Below are 18406 nucleotides of genomic sequence, written 5' to 3' on the forward strand. Positions count from 1 at the left end.
CAGTTTTATGTGAACAGAATAAATTAAGTAGTGAAAGCTGTGTGATAAATGGGGCATCTGTGGTTCAACACATTGTTAATTATTCCAACGGACAATTTCATGAGTGAATGAAGCCTGTCAAATGAGAGGCAGGACATCTTGAAAACTACAAAGCATTTACCTTTGATTCACTATTTCTATATACACTCATTGGCCACTTTATTAGGTACACCTCTATAGAGGTGTATCTATATTTTTGTCCTCCCTAGCTATACATAGGATGGTCAGAATATTAGGAACACCTCTGAATATAATGTAGTCCAGTACAACACCACCTTAAACTATGACCTCAATAATAAACATATAACTGAATGTACACATCTATGACAATATCACCAAAAACTGAATGATTTTGAGCTTCATAAAACACAGATGTTAAGGCAGAAGTACAGGTGTACCTAATAAAGAGGCCGGTGAGTGTAGAGTATGCCTCTCTGGTTCAGACAAACCAGACACTTTGGCATTGGCAACACAGTGGAAGCTGGGAGAGAGAGGCCCCTCTCTGGTCTGTCTCCAACACTGATAAACTGACACACATTGATCCAGCAAATCCTCACTCCTGCACTGCATTGTACTGGGAACACTCACTTCCATGGCAATAGAAACATCATATGTTTATCATCTACAAAACTTTCTTGGCATCCAATACACTGGCACCTTTTCTTTATGTAACACTGCATCTCAGTATGTCTGAGATCCATGTGCCTTTTGTCCTGTGTCTCTGTTTGACAGCTGTTTGTTATGCATCCACATCCATGTTTATGTAACTCCACACATATGTACATAACAGATTTGTATGAAAAAGTATGTGCAAACTCTAACTTCATGGTTTGTTTAGCCCACTTAGTCAGCAGATGTGTTTTGACTCCAAGGACAATGATCGCTAGAGAGGGTGCCAGTGTTTACACCTTAAAAGGTGTAAAAGGACAATGCAGAGAAAGTGAGCCATCTATACAACAAGCACAACCAGCAGCATGTATACAGTACACGTATTCTAGTGGTCAGTGAAGCAGCATGCAGACTCAGTCGTGCCCTTAGCTCACTATCCTTCACCCATGACATCATACCATGACAATGCCACCATTCATACAGATGTTGCTTACACAACCTGGACTCCTATTGTGTATGCTGCTCCTCCTCACAACAAGAGATTTAGTCAGAGATGCTATGCTACTACAGCAAGAGAAAATGAGTGGAACACGTAATAGGGTTACCATGTAGGCTAATGGCTTAACTGCTAACAAATGACTTCATACTGAACTAATCACTCAATCAATCACAGTGTTGAAGAGTAGAAAACTCACACATTTGTGGCTGCTTCACAGTGTTTCTTTTCTTGGGATTTTTGGACACAATCTGCACACAGCTTTTTCATTTTTCACTTGTTAGCTGTTTGGGACAAAAGTCTTTAAGTCTATCAATATGCCCGCTGTAACTGTACTGAAGCATTAGAACAGTGTAAAAGAAATGTAAAAATCTGCATTACAGTACTAGATACACTTTGATTTTTGGTCCTCCTGTGTCCTATGAAATGTTTCTTTAAGAGACGCAGTTTTTTCCCTCCTCAAATAAAAAGGAGTACATTTAGAGCATGCCAGGAATTATGTCATCTGCCCATCTAGTGCCAGCTCCACAGCCAAGAGAGCTGCAGTGAAGAAACTTATAGTATTGTTTACCTCATAAAAAACTCAGCACCTAGCCTGATGCTTAGTGACAAAATTATTGTCCTTAGTAACAATGTAAACAATAGATAATTGGAGGATAATAAATAACACATTTTCATTCTTCAGTACCAAATAGTTTCGAGGTCCCTCTGTCTGAAATTAGCAGGCAAGCAGGATGTGTGGAACGCATGGAGCTCATTTAAAAGGGACACTGAAACAATGCCGGAGCATACCGCTATGAAAAGGGTCCCACTGACATGAGCTGAGTCATGTCCCATAGCTGGCACTCGCAGATGTTATTTAGAACCAGCTTGATAAGTGTCTGTTTGGGCTTCCCTTATTACAGATGAGAAATGATAGTGAATGTTGCTCCTTATACAAACAAACATATCAAACAATCTGAGCAGGAGAGGAAGGTTTTTAGAGGAGAATTGAATTCACATATGCAACCACTATGTGTGTGTCTACAGTATGTGCATCTCCATGTGTATGTATGCATACATGTGCATGTCTGCAGATCTCATTTGTTACTTGATTTTTATTACCTGACAGTCTCTAAGTACAGTATGAATGCATGTGTTTGTGGTTATCTAAATATGAGACATCGTTAAAGGAGGATGACACAGAGCTGGAGCAGGGTGTATGTGTGTGTGTGTGTGTGAGATACTCTTCGCAAGGCCCTGTGGAGAACTGGCTCTGAGTGGTGATGTAATGCTTTGGCCACTGTGCTGTGGAACTTGGCCTCGTCTCTGCAGCGCTTCCTCCACGCTGCGAGGGTCAACTATCCCAGAACCTCCAGTGCACAACATGGACCATTCAATTCCCCAGGCCACAACAGAGCAAAACATAACCACACCCGGCACCAGAAGCACCCAGTCCTTACAAGAAAAAAACACACTAGAACAAAAACAACAACAACAAAAAAAAACACCCCCAGACAACAAGGGTAAAAACATTTAGGGAAAACATACCAGTGACTTACTAGACCAACACATTTTTCTGTACCATTTAAACGAAGGCATTTAAGGAGAAAATCAGAGATAGAGGAGAACAAAGATGGGCACTGATGCAGATACAAGCTTTGGCCCAGAGAGCACAAACAGAGAGCTTAGAACGAGATATGAGTCCCCAAGGGGCCACAGCAGTCCTTCAGCTCATTAACTATTTACACCAGAGACAGGCCTCCATGCTGCTCTGGTCCACCACAAAATCAATTAGCCTTCATTTGCCGAGGCTCTGGGCATGCTTTCTACAACAGGGGAGGGTTAATCCTGCTGCTGAGGCCTCCAGTTACCAGAAAATCTCAAACAAGCACACACATATGCGCATATATACACGCGCTGAAAACTAGGCCACATAAGTTCTCTTGTGTCACTCACATTTTTCCAATTTCTCATTCTCATTCACTGTTTGGTGTCTCAGAATATCAATACCCTCTCTCACCTTTCAACTCCCCACTCACTCTGCTTGTCTATCTACTTCCTTCATGTCTGTCAAAGTCCCACTCAATGCCTTTCTCCGCCCTCACAATGTAAACGTCGAGCAGGAAGAGTGCATCCAGGTCCGTGGCTCAGGGGTGTGGGGTTACAGTGCTGAGATTTCCCATTGGTGGAAAGTCAACATGGTTGGGGTAATGTGATTAGAGCCGGATTGAGAACGTCGCAGGGGACACATGGGCCTGATCATGGCCCAGTTATCCGATAGCAAGTCCGTATTTATCGACCTGGCCTGAGCATGGATATTACAGACATTAGAGCCCCTGTCTATTCTTATGAAACCCATGCTGGAGATAGCACCCTGATAACACAATTAGTCTCTCACTTTCTGCACACAATCATGGAATTCCATCAGTTGCCTTCAGACATCAGGGACCAGAATCTCAATTGATCCACATTAGGTTGCTGTGCCTCGTGACTAAATTGCCAACTAACCAGAAAGTTGGTGGTCCGGGGGCCTGTGGCCATTTAGCAACTGCATATGTTTGTGAGAGGCCCAACAGAGCATTGACAATTCAGTTACATAGATAGGAGGAGGAAAAAAAAGACTAAGATGTGTCTGGATGGTGGCCAAAGGAGAGATAAGCCTAATACACTAATATTGTGTTACCCCAGCGTGTTGCCATAGGAACAGTTGTAGAGATTCAAAAGAGTACAAAGACAATCGATCTTGAGAGAGCAGGAGGAAGAGGGAGAATTAAATGCCCTGGGAATGCTCCCACTCTCCTCTATCAGGGCAATAACTCTTCTAATGACCTCTGCTACCTCTGCTCTCTCTTTCCCGCTCTGCAGCGAACGCCAGTGCTTTTCATTATGGTTTGTGATTTTTTTTTATATCAAGATCATGACACTTGTTCTTATTTCTATGGAGCCTTTTCCATTTCCAGAGTTATTTATTTTGAAAACAAAGGTTGGCTGATGGTCATGTTGCTACAGTATTAATCAATTCATATCACCTAGAGTGTAACTGCCTAGCCTTTTGACATTAATCAGAGGTATTCTGTCAGTCTTTGGCATTGTACTAGCATGCAAAATTGGATCTTGAAGGCAGGTTGTCCTTCTTTCAGTCATTCTCTACATAATTTAACCCACAAAGCCCATCTCCATCTGTCTCTCTTCTCTCTCAGCTACGTTTCGTTCCCACTGCTTTATGAAGGATGAGGTCATTTGATTTTTCCCCTGCTGTGTTAAACTAGTGCCAACAGGTTGCAGGACGTACAGAACAAGTTCTGTACATTAAGATATACATCAGGCAGTCGGTGGGCAGCCCAGTCACAACCACATAAAGGGCCCTTTATTCTAGCCAGAGTCTCCAGTGCTGCACTGGCAGGTTCAGACAGCTTTGATTACGCACCAAATGATGAAATCCACACAGACCCAAGAACGCAGCTTTTCTGGCACAGCCCAGTGGAAAAAAGAGTTGCAACACTTTGAGCTTGTGTGTGTGTGTGTGTGTGTGTGTGTGTGTGTGTGTGTGTGTGCATTTGTGAATGGGTGTGCAATAAATGTGTATATCCATGTGAATACATGCATATACTCACCAGTTTGGCTTCTGAGTGCATGGAGGGAATGTGGGTGGAAGAGCAGGAGCTGCTGTGGGTAGGACCTTGCATACCCATCATATTGGAGCCCATGGACATTTGCCTCTCCATCTGAAGATTAAGAACAGTCATACAAATGTAGACATATTATTCCTATAGCTCTAAATCCTTTGATACAAATGCAACTGCTAAGAACTGTTTATTTAGCGATACCTTACTTAAAGGGTGAGACTATGAGGAGATGAGATGAGAAAACCTGAGAGCCTGATTTCACATGTCAGGCTGCCCTTTGCACAGCTTTCTGTGATGATAACTGGAGCTGACCCAAAACAGGAAGCCAGCACAGAGGGACTTAACACAGGAAGCTAGTGCAACAGGGTTGTGTGTATTTTTGATAATAGCGTGGTGCTTGCCAGTGTGTAGTACTAACACATAAACCCAAATGTCTTAGTGCACTATGTGCTAATAATGTGAACAAGATGCAAATAGGTGTTAGTTAGCTGTATGAATGCATCAGCGTTTGTCTTCATGCAGGTGTGTTGTTTATCGCCTGCCTCTGACTGACACTGGTCAGTGTGGTCATGTGTAATAGGAGGAGAGGCCACCTGCATGATGATGTGGACAGGATTTCTCATAGTAGTATATGCAGGAAAAAAGAAACCTGTATTTTTGTGACAGGATGTATAGGTGTGTCCCCAGCTGTTGAACTCTGGGTGGTGTGGTGGTAACCATGGGAAATGGCTCCTTCTACATCCTTCACCCCCATCCACAGAGACTTAGGTCTAGAATCTGACTCACAATCTTAATTGCACAAAGTGTGTTTTGTGTAAAAATATCACCCAAACCTTCACTCCTTTCCTGAACCCCCAATCTTCCCCAAAACAGCTTAGCTCTTAATTTAATAAACATGGGAGGTTTTTTCCATACTATAAACACAGGCTGTCTTAAGTTACAATGAAAACATATGTTGTATCATTAGAATCCTGATATGAGGAGCTTTCTGTGGGTTGTTATCATTCCCTGCTTCCCAGTATTGGTCTGATAAATCTTGTTGGTGTAATTACAATAAAGTCTGTCTATAGTCCAAACTCAGAGGTGAAATAGTTGAGTTCCTTGATAAGTATATGAGTGAGTGAGTTTGCTTCTGCATGTGTGAGTACATCCGTTAGTGAATGTGGTCTGTGCTCCATTCTTGTACTCACAGGCATCAGCACAGCAGAGGAGCCAGGCATGGTCGGGTCTGGCAGAGTTCCAGGCATGGAGGCAGGCAGAGGCTGTCTCTGTCTGTTTCGTAGGTGTAGCAGCGAGGACAGAGAGCCGGGGACAGGCCTGAGAACACACGCACACAGAGAACTCAATCTAAGAACATTATTCTTTGTTTTGTCATATAACATATACACACAGTAAATATCCCAGAGAGGAGAAGTTAACCAAAGTGTCTTTTGCATCTCCAGTGAAAATGCTTTTCTTTGCAAACACTGCACAAATTTGTGCAGCAAACTGCAAGTGCATAAAGGCCATGGGACTACTGCAACTCTACAATGTAAGATTACTGAGGAAAATCTTAAATATGAGAAATTTCACACATTTCACATACATGCTATTTCAGAGCAGATGTTTCCCCTGTTGTTTTTCATTTTGAGTTTCTTCTTGTTCCTGTTGCTACAGTCACACTGGAAAAAGAGCGTGTAGCTACATACTGAATACATGATACAGTTGAAAGTTGAGGAATCTGGGAGTTTTCACTTTAAACAAGGACAGTTCATGTAGCAAAATGGATAAATAATGATTAGTATTTGTATTTGTCATATCAACAACATGAGTTGTCCGTGATGAGAATCACATTTAGAAACAGCAGAAAAAAAATTTCCCACCATGATGACAAAGGCACGCGCAGGCTAACAGGCCAATCTACACTCATGGCTGCGTCAATAAATCACATTTAAGATGAGGCCCAGGCTAAGATTAAACTATTGTGAGCCGTCCTGTCTTAGTCACTGGCTCAGGGGCTGCCACCATCCAAACACCCAGGTGGCTCCACCTGCACAGGATCACATTATATATACAACTGCCACCAAAATCCTTGTTTATTAGAACACAAATTCCCAGCTGCAGGGTGCTGCTACACCCACACGCATACAGTAACTATTCAGTGCCTATAAAACACTGCAGGATTCTTTAATAATCCGGATCAGGAGAATCAATAATTCTCCAGTTATCAGTATCATCAGGATAAATGCTGCCACCCCACCAGTCAATAAAGCTTAATTTTCTTGAGCATTAGAGGTTAGTGCTAACAAGAAGCATTTAAATTGGTTGTGTTCAATGGGTTAATGTAATCAATTGACCATGTCATAGCCTGGATTTATTTTTCCAAACTTAAATATGTGCATTTACACTCCAGACATTTTAGATTGCTCTACACACACGCAAGACCATTACCATCCCGACTGTGTGTCATTCCTGTCTAACATCCTAATTTATCACAATCACACTCATTTAACAGCACGTCTGACATAAGAGCAACGCTGCAAATCCAAACATTTCCACATGGGTAAAGTCATGAAAGTACAATGCGGAATGCAGCGTAGCTGTGCACTACATCAACACAGCTTCCCTCTGTGCTTAAACTCTGCCAGCATTTAAAAGGATGAAATAACAGTCATGAGGCGGTGGTAGTGACATGCTGCTGATTTTGTAGATAATACCTGTTTGGCTAGATTTTGAATTTAAATAAGCATATTTTTGACTCATTCACAGTGTTGTGTTTTTGAACTATATCTAATTTCTTTTACAAAATGCATTATTTAAAAGTTGAATGCACCACAGTGTTGTCCTATGTATGCATATATTAATATTATTAAATGTGTAAGGACATCCTAACCTTGTGTATGCTGTATACAGTACATCTGTGATGCTGATTTAATTCATACCTGAACCACAGAGTGACTTTTATGGAAAATCTTTTGTGTTAAAATGAGAAAAAGTACTTTCAAAATGACTAGTGAAGTCATTTTAACTAAATATATAAAGTTTAATGTTGCAGAAATAAAGACATGTATGCCAGATAGATCCTTCAATGGTTTAAAAATAGATTCCCAGGCAATATCTGATCAATTACATGCTCTAAAGTGCTGGTATTCTCATAGGAAGGTTGAGTCAGACTGCAACCTAACAACTAACAGCTCTGGATACATATAAAAATCTCCGTTTTTCTTTGTGTCTGTCCTCATTTAAGAAAATGAAAACTACTAGCACAGCACAAGCACATCAGCGTCTCACCTTCTGCGCCTGTAAGTGAGCAACTGCGCACCTGCAGCAGGGCAGCAGGAGGACGAACACAGCGTCTGTCACCACCATACACCAAAACACAACCTGCTTTTCCAGTGGGAGGAAAAAAACAACACTAGCATCTGACAGCACTTCTTCTGGGGATTAACTCAGCTCTGTGCAGACTGTGTTGATTATTAAAGACATTTTGAACTGACAGGAAGCAAAAAGCCACTATTAGTGGCTCTCCTGTTTGTTTAAATTAATAATTCTTTGGTTTTACTTGGGCTTGTGTTACTGCTTCTTTCTGGGGTTTCAGCTATTGGTCAAACAAAACATGGCAATTTGAAGACGTCACATCGACTTATGGCAACTTGTAGTGGGCACTATTGTCAGACATGTTATAAACCTACCAATTTCTGTATTCTTTTGTATTATTTTTGCCGTGACGCATACTCTGGATGGCTGAGTGGCTTTCAATATAACTTTATACTTTGCTCTGCCACCGAGTGTCTGAAAGAATGTTTTCTTTTTGTGACAAGTTACCTTCTACAGTATATGTGGAGTACTTGGCCTTCTAATTCTTCGATTAGTCAGTTAGGGTTAGCGTTAGTATTCAGCAGATTATTCAATAGTAAAAGTAAATGTTAGTCACAGCCCTATACCTACAGTATGTATGTGCAATGAATTCTTTCAATAACATCTTGTGTTGCAGGAGTTCTAATAGCATTATAAATTTTTCTTTTACAAAATGCGGTCCTACTTTGTAGCTCTCTTCTGTTTCTTTGTTCATGTCCATGCTTATGAAAACATTACATGCCAAACTGTGTTTGTGTTTGAATAAGTGGATGCGCCAGCGTGTGAATGTTCACGCATCTCCGTGTGAGCGTGCACGTGTGTATATGCAAGTGAGTGAATAATGACAGGCTGTGGCTCCACTGAGGGGATTGATAATAGCCTGGGCTGTGGGCCCCGGGGGAGAGCAGGTAGACACTCTACAGTCCTGGCCCTGCACTCTCACATTACTGAGTGCCTTGCTCTTAGCCACCCAGCTCTCTTCCACAATCCCCGCCTAAGAACCACCAATGCACCACCCCCTCACCCACCTTCACTCCACCATGACATCACTGCTAGACCTGAGTTGGTTTTGGTTTTTATCTCTTCTTCAACAGTCTATTTCTCTAAGATATCCAGCCATTTTTCTCCTCAGTGGAGCAGAACTGACAAACCTTCATCACCCTGTTAATCCTCTCCAACTCTCTTCTGGACCCCTCGGGGTGCCCACACCTAAACTCAACCCTCTCCGGGCCTGCTTGCTCTAACCTACAAATCCTGCAGTCTGCACACACATTAAGCTTTACTGTCCCAATCCCCACAGTCCCAACTGCAACTCAACTACTAGGGACTTAAACATGAGGTGCTTGGCTGCCATTCAAGAGGAGCAGGAGAGGCAGAGAGAGGTGCAGTCAGTCCACTGACTCATATCCTTCCCTTTCTGACTCTGCTCCAGTAGTGATGTAATGCTCTTGGCTTTTCGCCCTCCCCCCACCCTGTGCCTGCCTACCCCCAGATTTCATCCCTCCCTCCTTTCCTCTCATTTTTCCTTCTCCTCTCCCTCTTTGACTTGTCCAACATCTCTGTGCTCACTCCTAGCTGGGTGAAGTCACTGCGAGCACTGGGCAGACACAGCAGCGAAAAACTTTCGAACGTAACCAAAACAGCCCAGGGCTAAGTTCCAGACGTTCGGGAGACGGTGGTGCAGTCACCATGGGGACAGAGGTAAACAGAGAAAGAAACAAGGGCCTCAAACAGCTTGCAGCTGCCTGGCTCTCTGAGTAAACACTGCACAGGACCTGCCCCTGATTTACTGCCTTTAATCACTGGTGGGAGGAGAGTGCCATGGGGTTTGGACTGAGGAAATAATATGAATCTGATCAAATAAATCAGCTCTAATGGGTTACAACACAGGCTGACTTTTATTAGCGGGCTAGTGGAGAGATGGATGCAGAGAGGGTGCTGCACTGGAATGGATCTGGGATGGGGTGTCCTCACATCAGGAAGCCCCGGTCTGAGTAAAGCCAAGCCAAAATCACAGTTGAGGAATGGTGGTGAATGACACTATGAAGCAAATTAGTGTGAGCATTGCAGTATTTATTTACCGACTATAACACAGTTTTGAGTCATCAGATGCCATAGACTGAGGACAATGAAAATGGGCTGTCTTTCATTTTCAACAAAAGTGAACAGCATGTCAGTACATTCCACCAGTGAATCAGAAAAACTTCAGCCACAACTATGTCAACTTGTTACAAACTAGCCTAGCATCTGTCAGCAGCACCTGACTTGTGTTGTAACATTTGGCATACACAGCACCTTTCACTTTCAATCATGCTTCATACTAGTGCTTAGCATGTTTGTTCCTCTCCTCATTAAGCATCTTCCCTTCCTCTTGTCCTGCCATCTGATTCCTGTCTTCTAACATCAGTCTCATCTTTGTGTCTCTCATTCAGTTTTCCAACTTCACTTGTCTTTCATAATCTTGGTGCATTTTTCCCATGCCTTCATTCTTCTGATTCCATTTATGCATGCTTCCATCTAAACATGTTTTGCTTTCACTGTGCAGAAATGTTTTTTTTATCATTTTTCTCACCTGGTTAGCTAGCTAAGTTATGTCTTCCAGATCTGAAGCTTCTCTCATCTATCTCTCTTCTGTCCTCCTGATCCTTCATTTCCTCCACTCCATCTACCTCCTATCCCCCTCTTCCTCTCCTCTGTCCACCTCTGATCCCCCTTTTCCATGCTCCCCCAGAGCTGTGAGGCATGTCCCTGTGTGTGTGAGTTGCTTGTGCAGGAGGCTGCATGTGTGGTGGCCCTGGGGCAGGGATGACACAGCCCCGCTGGAATGAGAGGGAACAGAGTCTGGGCGTTCCTCGACAAACGCACTATTAAATCCACTGCAGTACACAATGAGCTCATCTTAATTCAGGTCAGATGTACATACAGCATTCTGTCTCTTTCTTTTTCTCTCACTTCTTTTCATGTAATTGATTACAATACCTTTGTTTTTATGTACCACTGTGTAATTGTTCTTGGATTTTCTCCATCTGCAATTAGGGTATGTACATTATCCCTACAATTTATACCCAACTGACTATTGCCTTTATTTGCTTGTGGAAAAGGGCATTTGCCAAGTCAGAGCATGATGGCACCTCAGGTATTTTGTGGAGGCACTGTGCCTGTACTCAGAACAGACCTCCCTCCTTATCACCACTTTACACTAAAGAATGCAATCTAATCAGTGTAATCTAATCATAAACAATAATAATGGAAGTTTTGTTTAAATTGTTCAGTTCATAAGGTCAAAGTTTGTCCATGGAAAGTCCATAACTGTCTGCAAAGGTGTAGAGGCTTTCTCAGAATCAGGTTCAGCTTTATTGGCTTGGCCAAGTGTGTTGAACACACAAGGAATTTGACTATGGTACAGTGGCTCTTAATGTGCATGCACAATGTTCTTCCTTAAGGCAATGGGTAGACCTGCTAGAGTAAATAAGATAAGACTGAGAAAAAGAATGTGCAAACAACAAAAAGGAATGTGCATTAGAAAAATAAAAATGATTATACTTTATATATACAGTATACATGCCATGGGTGCAGAATCAGCACAGTGGTCTTTTACTGTAACATACATAGGAAAAGGTGTTATACAATCTATAAAAATGTGATATGCAATGCATCCTGGGATCTAAATCTTCCAAGCTGTCTGAAACACAGCAGTATGATTAATTAATTGTACTGTGAGAGCATAAGTACTACACTCTGTGTAAACAGCCAAGAGGGCTACTGAACAAAGCTATACTGTGTGTGACAGACCATGGACAGATTGCATATGAAATTGCATTTTATTTGCTAGAAGCTGTGCTGATAAATTTTATTGCTGGTTTTTAGAAAGTGTCAGAAATGACAAAAAAATTTGATGCGGCAAAAATAAATACTCGGTCAACCTAATTCTTTGAAATACAAAGATTGGCTTGTGGTGGTTGCTCAGCATATCACCAAGATCTTCATGAGAAAAGACTAAAGGTTTATAAGAAATACGTCACTCTATACTTGGGCTTTAGATGAGACCTGGCTGCTTTGTAGGCATGCAAACCAGCAACTATTTGCACTACTTCCCTTAAAGGCAAGAACAAGGACCACAAATAGCTGGTGACTCGGAGGTGTGAAAAATATTCTGCATTTACAGCAGCATGGAAAACAGAACCACAAATTGACTTCCTTCAGGGTGTTGCACAGTGAAGTGGCAGCCAAAATTAAAGTTGCACACAATGTACCCAAGGTTGGACATCACGAACAGAAACTTAAAACATTTTAAAATAGATTGTTTTGGTTTTATGGTGACAAACCAAAAACCACCTCTCATTACCAGTCAGTGGACTTGAAGGTTCCCACAAGTCTCAGCATTTAATGACTCATTAATTTCAGCTATTAAAGAAAAGTTCTCATTTAATAAAAGCACGTTTGTATGCACAGTCAAAACTGAGAGAGGTGCCTGTATTTAAATATCATTCTCAGATATTTGACTACATCTGTGCTGTAATCACTCCTCACTTAACCTGACTGCATTCTGGTCGATTCTACATATTGGAAACGACTGAACTGAATTCCTCTACTGAGGCAAAATAGAAAAACGGCTAATTATAATGATTTACGCATACACCCATCTACCTGCACATCCCCTCCTACCAGTCAAAAGTTTAAGGTTTCCACAGAATATTGTATCTTGCACGGTTGACTAATAAAGTCCAACATATTTAACTTTGACATAACTCAGTGCCAGATGTTTATAATTGAGAAGCAGAGAGCATTCAAATCTGTTGGACACGGCTTCCCTTTGTATGATAATGATAACCATGACAATAAAATCTGCTGGATCTTTCTATGCCTGGTTTTAACACTGGTTTGTGTCAGTGCAGCTCCTCAAAGACTTTGTTTAGGGACTTGGAGCTGAAGGAGAGAGAGAAACAGAGCGAGAGAGCAAGGTCCTCAGGTTTCACAGCTGCAGGCCCAGCTCAACCCTAAAGTAAATGGACTTGAGGAAAGCCAATCCTAATTGATTCCAAGCCTCAAAGCTCTTTAGTAAATATTGCGGAGCAATGAAAATGACTTGTTATCCTAATTCATTGGATGCTCACGCTGTGCGTTCATCAGGGCACAGGAACAAACTGAGGAAGCAGACAGAAGTGAGATTAAACTGACTTTGGTGAATTTGTCTCATTCAGAGATTTATTCACCACAGCACCACATAAAGTGTGACAATATTAAAAGCTTTGTATATTATCACATACATAAACTTCACCATTTTTGACAAGAGTAACAATTTAATTGTCTCTGAAGTTATTTTGAACACAATTAAGAATTTTGTACAGTACGAAACATATGCGCTAAAATTTTAGTTTTAGTGACTGTCTTTTCTTCACAAAGACATGAGAAATCTAAACATACTGGAGCCTACATCTGAGGCAGCTGACAGTAACAGGAATACATGGAGGATTATGCAGTAACAGGCTCGATAGGGAGCCAGTGGTCTGACCTTCAGTAGGCTTACCGACCTACAGACTGTCAGTCTGGGCACAATACAGCTAGCCTGTGAAGTCGGCTGGTTCTGTATATAGGAAGTTCCTGTGGAGAGACCCTGTTCACAGAGCCTTTGCTTTGCCCTAATGGCTTCCTGTGGAAGTGCTGCTTCTCAGTGGAGGGGTTTCCTCAACCCGTTTTCCTGCCGATGTGAATGTTTCCAGATCAGTTTTCTCTGGTGTGAATTTACTCATCCACTTCATGTGCTAGGATTAGTAGTAAACAACCGTTTCTGTACATACAACTGCTGCTTGGGGACTGCCACAAATAATGTACAACAAATAACTGCAGCTGTGCCGTTCAGTGGGTGAAAGCCACTAACACACAGCATACCAGCTCTGACTTTTAAATAAAGTGCTTTTGTGTGTTCAAGCAGTAAAGCCACCCGTCTTTCAACAAATCAGTGAAGGATCTGTGATAATAACAGAATGTGAAGAGAAGTGAAGTGGAGAGTCTGTGCTTTAGCAAGGTGAGGAGTTTTTAATGACAGGTAAACTCAGGTGAAGCAAGCCCGGCAATGTCTCTGTTACTGGCAGTGATTGCTGCTCTTCCAAAGAGGATGAAATTCCACCCCTGTCCTCAACAAAGAGCCTGATGGGGTGTCAGTCAGGCTTAGTAATGCGCCTCCTATCCAATATTCACTAGCTGCTCAAGCTGTAAATCTAGCTCGCCACAGACCTGGTCTGCAGTAACAAAGTTCTGGCACAAGTTTGAGGGTGCCGGGAGTTAAGGGATAAACAGTGAATGGGGTCAGGGGAATGCCCTCATAAGGAAACATGTATGTGTCAGTGTTGGTGATGATTAACTCACACAAAAAAGGCCAAAGAGACATTAGCCTCCAAGAACTGCACATGATGGTGGGCACATATACAGTAGGTCATCAGCACAGGGCCTGATTAAGACTATGGTTGAAAATACTGTAAACCCTATGAACTACTCCTTAACCACTGAACACTGCGGGCAGCTTAAAAAGCAGCACATGTACTGTCACCATCCTCTGTTATCATACATCTGTATGCAAAGGTATCATACAAACAGAGCTCTAAGGATATGGCTGACATTCTCATACAATGAAAGTAACTATTTTAGGGAATGAAATGCTAAACTGTTGTAAAAGCAGTCACAGCTGAGGCTTTACCAGTGATCACATCTTGTTCTCTGGGACCCTCTTGAGCATGTTCTGCTGTGGGACAATACTGAATGAAGAGCAAAACATGAATCGCCAGTCCCACAGACACTGCTCCAAATGTAACAAAACACTGACATTACCTCAGAGACTACAGAGGGATGACAATTGGCATGGACACAAAGGGACCAAGCTGAGCCTAAGGCTGTTGCTACAACAGGGGTACACTTGTGGTGAGAGGCTATACACCATCACTGCACTTCTCATTGTCGGTCTGTCAGCGGTTAATACTGCTTCTCCCAAATGAATTTTGAAAGAGATGCAAGGATAAAAATACAATCCTTTCCTCTCTTTCTGTTCCAAGTCTAGTAAAGCCTACATTCTTTGTAAATGTTACTTCACTTTATTTTGCTGATGTTTTGCTAAATGTTTGTGTCGCCTACCCGATCTGTCTATTTGTAGATGGAGCCTGAGTGATGACGGAGCTGGACTGAGGAGAGGGAAGGGCCTGCTGGATCACTATGCTGGTATCATGGTTACCCATCCGTGTGTGGGACTGCTGGTGCTGGCCTTGGCCTGCCTGGCCGTGCAGTGAGATGTTCTGTGGACAGGAAGAAAGGAGAAATCAAGCAGGTATATACGAGGTTAAGAATCTGTCAAAAGCACCAAAATTGTCCCTGAAAGTTGTATTTTCAAGCCAACTCAACAGTACAACTGCTTGGCACTGGGCTCCAAATGGCTGGGAAAAAAATTGGGAGTTTCGTGAAGACCAGGCTCCTTTATTGTTATTTACTCAGTAGGACAGTTTGTTTGTTTTATTTCTGTTACATGTAATGGCAAATACAGTGCTTCCTAAAGTAAACCTGCACTGTAGGAAAGATATCTGCAAGCTACACACGTACAGCATCCTGGCATAAAACAAACAAGCTGAAGTAACTTGCACTGAGTCAAATGTGAAAAAAATCACCGGCAGCAATCAAACATACAAAGGAGAACATAGACTAATATTAGGAACACAATACAACTACCTCCTCTACTCACATTGGAATGTGTGCATATGAATATGGGACTAATTTATATTTATATTGAACGACTGCTGTTTCAAGTTTAAATACTTTGGCTCCCTATCTATGCCTACTATGCGCTGCTCTCCCAGAGAGTGTTGCTCTGACTCGCCTCCTGCTGACTTAGCAGAGCCTCCCATCATAAACCACACAGGCTCGGGAGGCTAGACGTGGCTGACCTGAGCGCAGATGAGCTCCAGAGCCAAACCACCCAGACGACAGCTTAGCTTCAGCATGCGCTGCACATCTTCTCAGACATTAGATAAGCAGTTTGTCTTGTGGTAATTTGACTAGTACCCATGTTTCAGGTAGAGGTGCCTCAGGGCAGATCTATAATGCATAAATGATCACATCTTTTGTCAAAGGTAAAGCTCTGCAACTCGACTCACATGTGAAAATGTCTGGCCAGATCTTTTATTGCTGCCACAAAAGTTGTCTCAGGGATCTGTTTTTACATCTAGGAAGAAATAGGACTCCCTCCCTGAGAGATGGCTGGAGAGTTGTTTGAGGCCACAGGGGGAGAATCTGACCTCCTTTCTCCTCACCTGTGGTGGTGACAACTCTCCACCTGCTGGGTCTGCCTGTCACTGTCAACAAGACTGATGAGGATTGGGGATCAGGGAGCATGGCCTCTGGGGCACAACAAGAGCTGGGTGTGCAACACTTGACTACATTGTGTGAAAAGAAGAAAATATCAAAAGTATACGCACAATTGTGGTTATCAGCTTCTTACAAGTGAGCAGAGCGCAATTATATGTGGTCTGGGTGTGTGAATCTATTAAAAGTGCACATCTCACTTCATAGAATGTGGGCTTTTATTAGTGACATGACTGATGTAGCACCAGATTGCACTTCACAACCCCTTTATCTAATCTCTCTGGGCGGGTGGCTGTGGCTTTGTCTTAACCTAGTTTTTTTTTAAGCCTGCAGATTTTCACTCTACCTGTTTACTGTCCTCTTCTTCGTGGGCCTTGCAAAACTCCTGCTCAATGGAGCAGTCCAGTTCACTGAACAATCCCACCTCCTCACAGTTCTTCAAGAAACGTGTTGGTGTGGGCGTCTGGTCTGGAAATCAAGGATTTAACTGTAAAATCAATGACTGTTAATAGTGTTTATTTGTCAAGCTACATACACTGGTGTGGACCTTTTTCATAATTTTTCATTGTATTTACAATATTATACCTAAATGTTACCATTTGATGTACTGTAGCGCAGTCAGCTTTAGGGTAACAATTAAAACATACAGTGACAGAACAGCACCGAACAAACAAACAGACAGCGCAAACATAACACAAAATTATACACAGCACACACACCATAGCCGCAAGTAGTATAGTATACTACAGACAAATTAAAAGCAAGTTATTGATATCACTTTTACTGATGACCCTTTAATCTGCACAGTTTCTTCAGCCTCTGATGTTAATTTTTGGTTTGTATTTTCTAGATTCATTGATTCTGCATACTGTTAGATGTTGTATAGGTTATTACTTGTTCATGTGGACCCCGGCGTGACTAGCAAACACTTTATGTAATCTAATGGAGACCTGCATATAGATTAATGTGTAAAGAGTGTACAATGTTGTTACGTATTTGGAGCAATTTTAAGAAAACATTATGTTAGTGTGAGTGAGATACTACACTTGACAGCATCATTTCAATTGATAAAGTACAGATCCCACCTACCGAGTGGGGGTTGCTGAGCTCACTGGAGCCACACAGTATTCAACTTGACATTGTGGGGGGTGCACACAGATCAGGTTTCAGACAGTGGAAGGTGATTTTAGGATCAGGCTTGTTTCAAGGGCTAAAAGCATACTTCATGGTCTGTTTATCCATTCTGACTTGACTGGGAATTGACTCAAAATTTCATCATGACCTGTGTACCCAAAACACATTTTTACACCAAGAACATAATTCAAGCTCTATTAACAACAGAGACTAATGTTAATTTTTCTTGAGAATAGTGCCTATGAGTCAGTGAAAAGATTACATTAGCAAACGGAGCAGTAAGTTAACTTTAGGGCAACAATTATAGTACTAAAAGCTAAAGGATAGACATTTTTGTGACCATCTTAGGGCATGTTACCATGTATTCTGAGCTGCACTGTAACTTTCAGTGTAATCACGGATTATTTTATACTGAGTTCAAGGTCTCAGTAAGAGAAATGGTCAAAGTTGTAACTCAGACAACAGGCAATAAAGACACTCGGCCTAGAAAATCTGATCCTGCTGTCCACCGAGTGTAAATAATAAAGAAGACACAATCCAGGCAGTGTGGCCGGAGCAGTTCAAACTGTCGTCTAGTGTGGCAAGGCTGTTTCTTGGGATGGCGATGATCTGTATGTTACTAACTTATGGCTTGGTCTTGGGCTGACACTTGTATATGCAGTACATAATGTTTCTTTGAACAGATCAGCATGATAACTGGGGCCTATACATCTCATCCATCCATCTAAAACATGTCCCACTCCCTCTATAAGTTAAAGACTAGTGACACCTCTGATAATGGAGGCAAAAAAACAAAGTGACAGGGAAGAAAAATTAAGCTTATCACGCTGATTTCTCCAGT

The 18406-nt window shown here is 42.0% G+C and overlaps 1 protein-coding gene across 4 annotated transcripts in view; it reads right to left on the minus strand.

Moving 5' to 3' along the window:
• The window catches only part of creb5b (cAMP responsive element binding protein 5b), a 42973-nt gene that overhangs the window by 12490 nt on the left and 12077 nt on the right, over window positions 1–18406 (minus strand). For all 4 annotated transcript variants that reach the window (XR_002275919.1, XR_002275920.1, XM_020612825.1 and 1 more), the window contains exons 4-7: window positions 16778–16899; window positions 15214–15371; window positions 5943–6069; window positions 4741–4851 (exon numbers count right to left, since the gene is read on the minus strand). Coding sequence is in view for 2 of the 4 variants with exons in the window: in XM_020612825.1 (XP_020468481.1) it covers window positions 4741–4851; window positions 5943–6069; window positions 15214–15371; window positions 16778–16899 (518 nt within the window). In the remaining 2 variants the exon portion in view is untranslated. The remainder of the gene's footprint in view (window positions 1–4740; window positions 4852–5942; window positions 6070–15213; window positions 15372–16777; window positions 16900–18406) is intronic.

The sequence above is a fragment of the Monopterus albus genome, unplaced genomic scaffold (genome assembly GCF_001952655.1).
Source record: "Monopterus albus unplaced genomic scaffold, M_albus_1.0 scaffold127.1, whole genome shotgun sequence".
Lineage (NCBI taxonomy): Eukaryota > Metazoa > Chordata > Actinopteri > Synbranchiformes > Synbranchidae > Monopterus > Monopterus albus.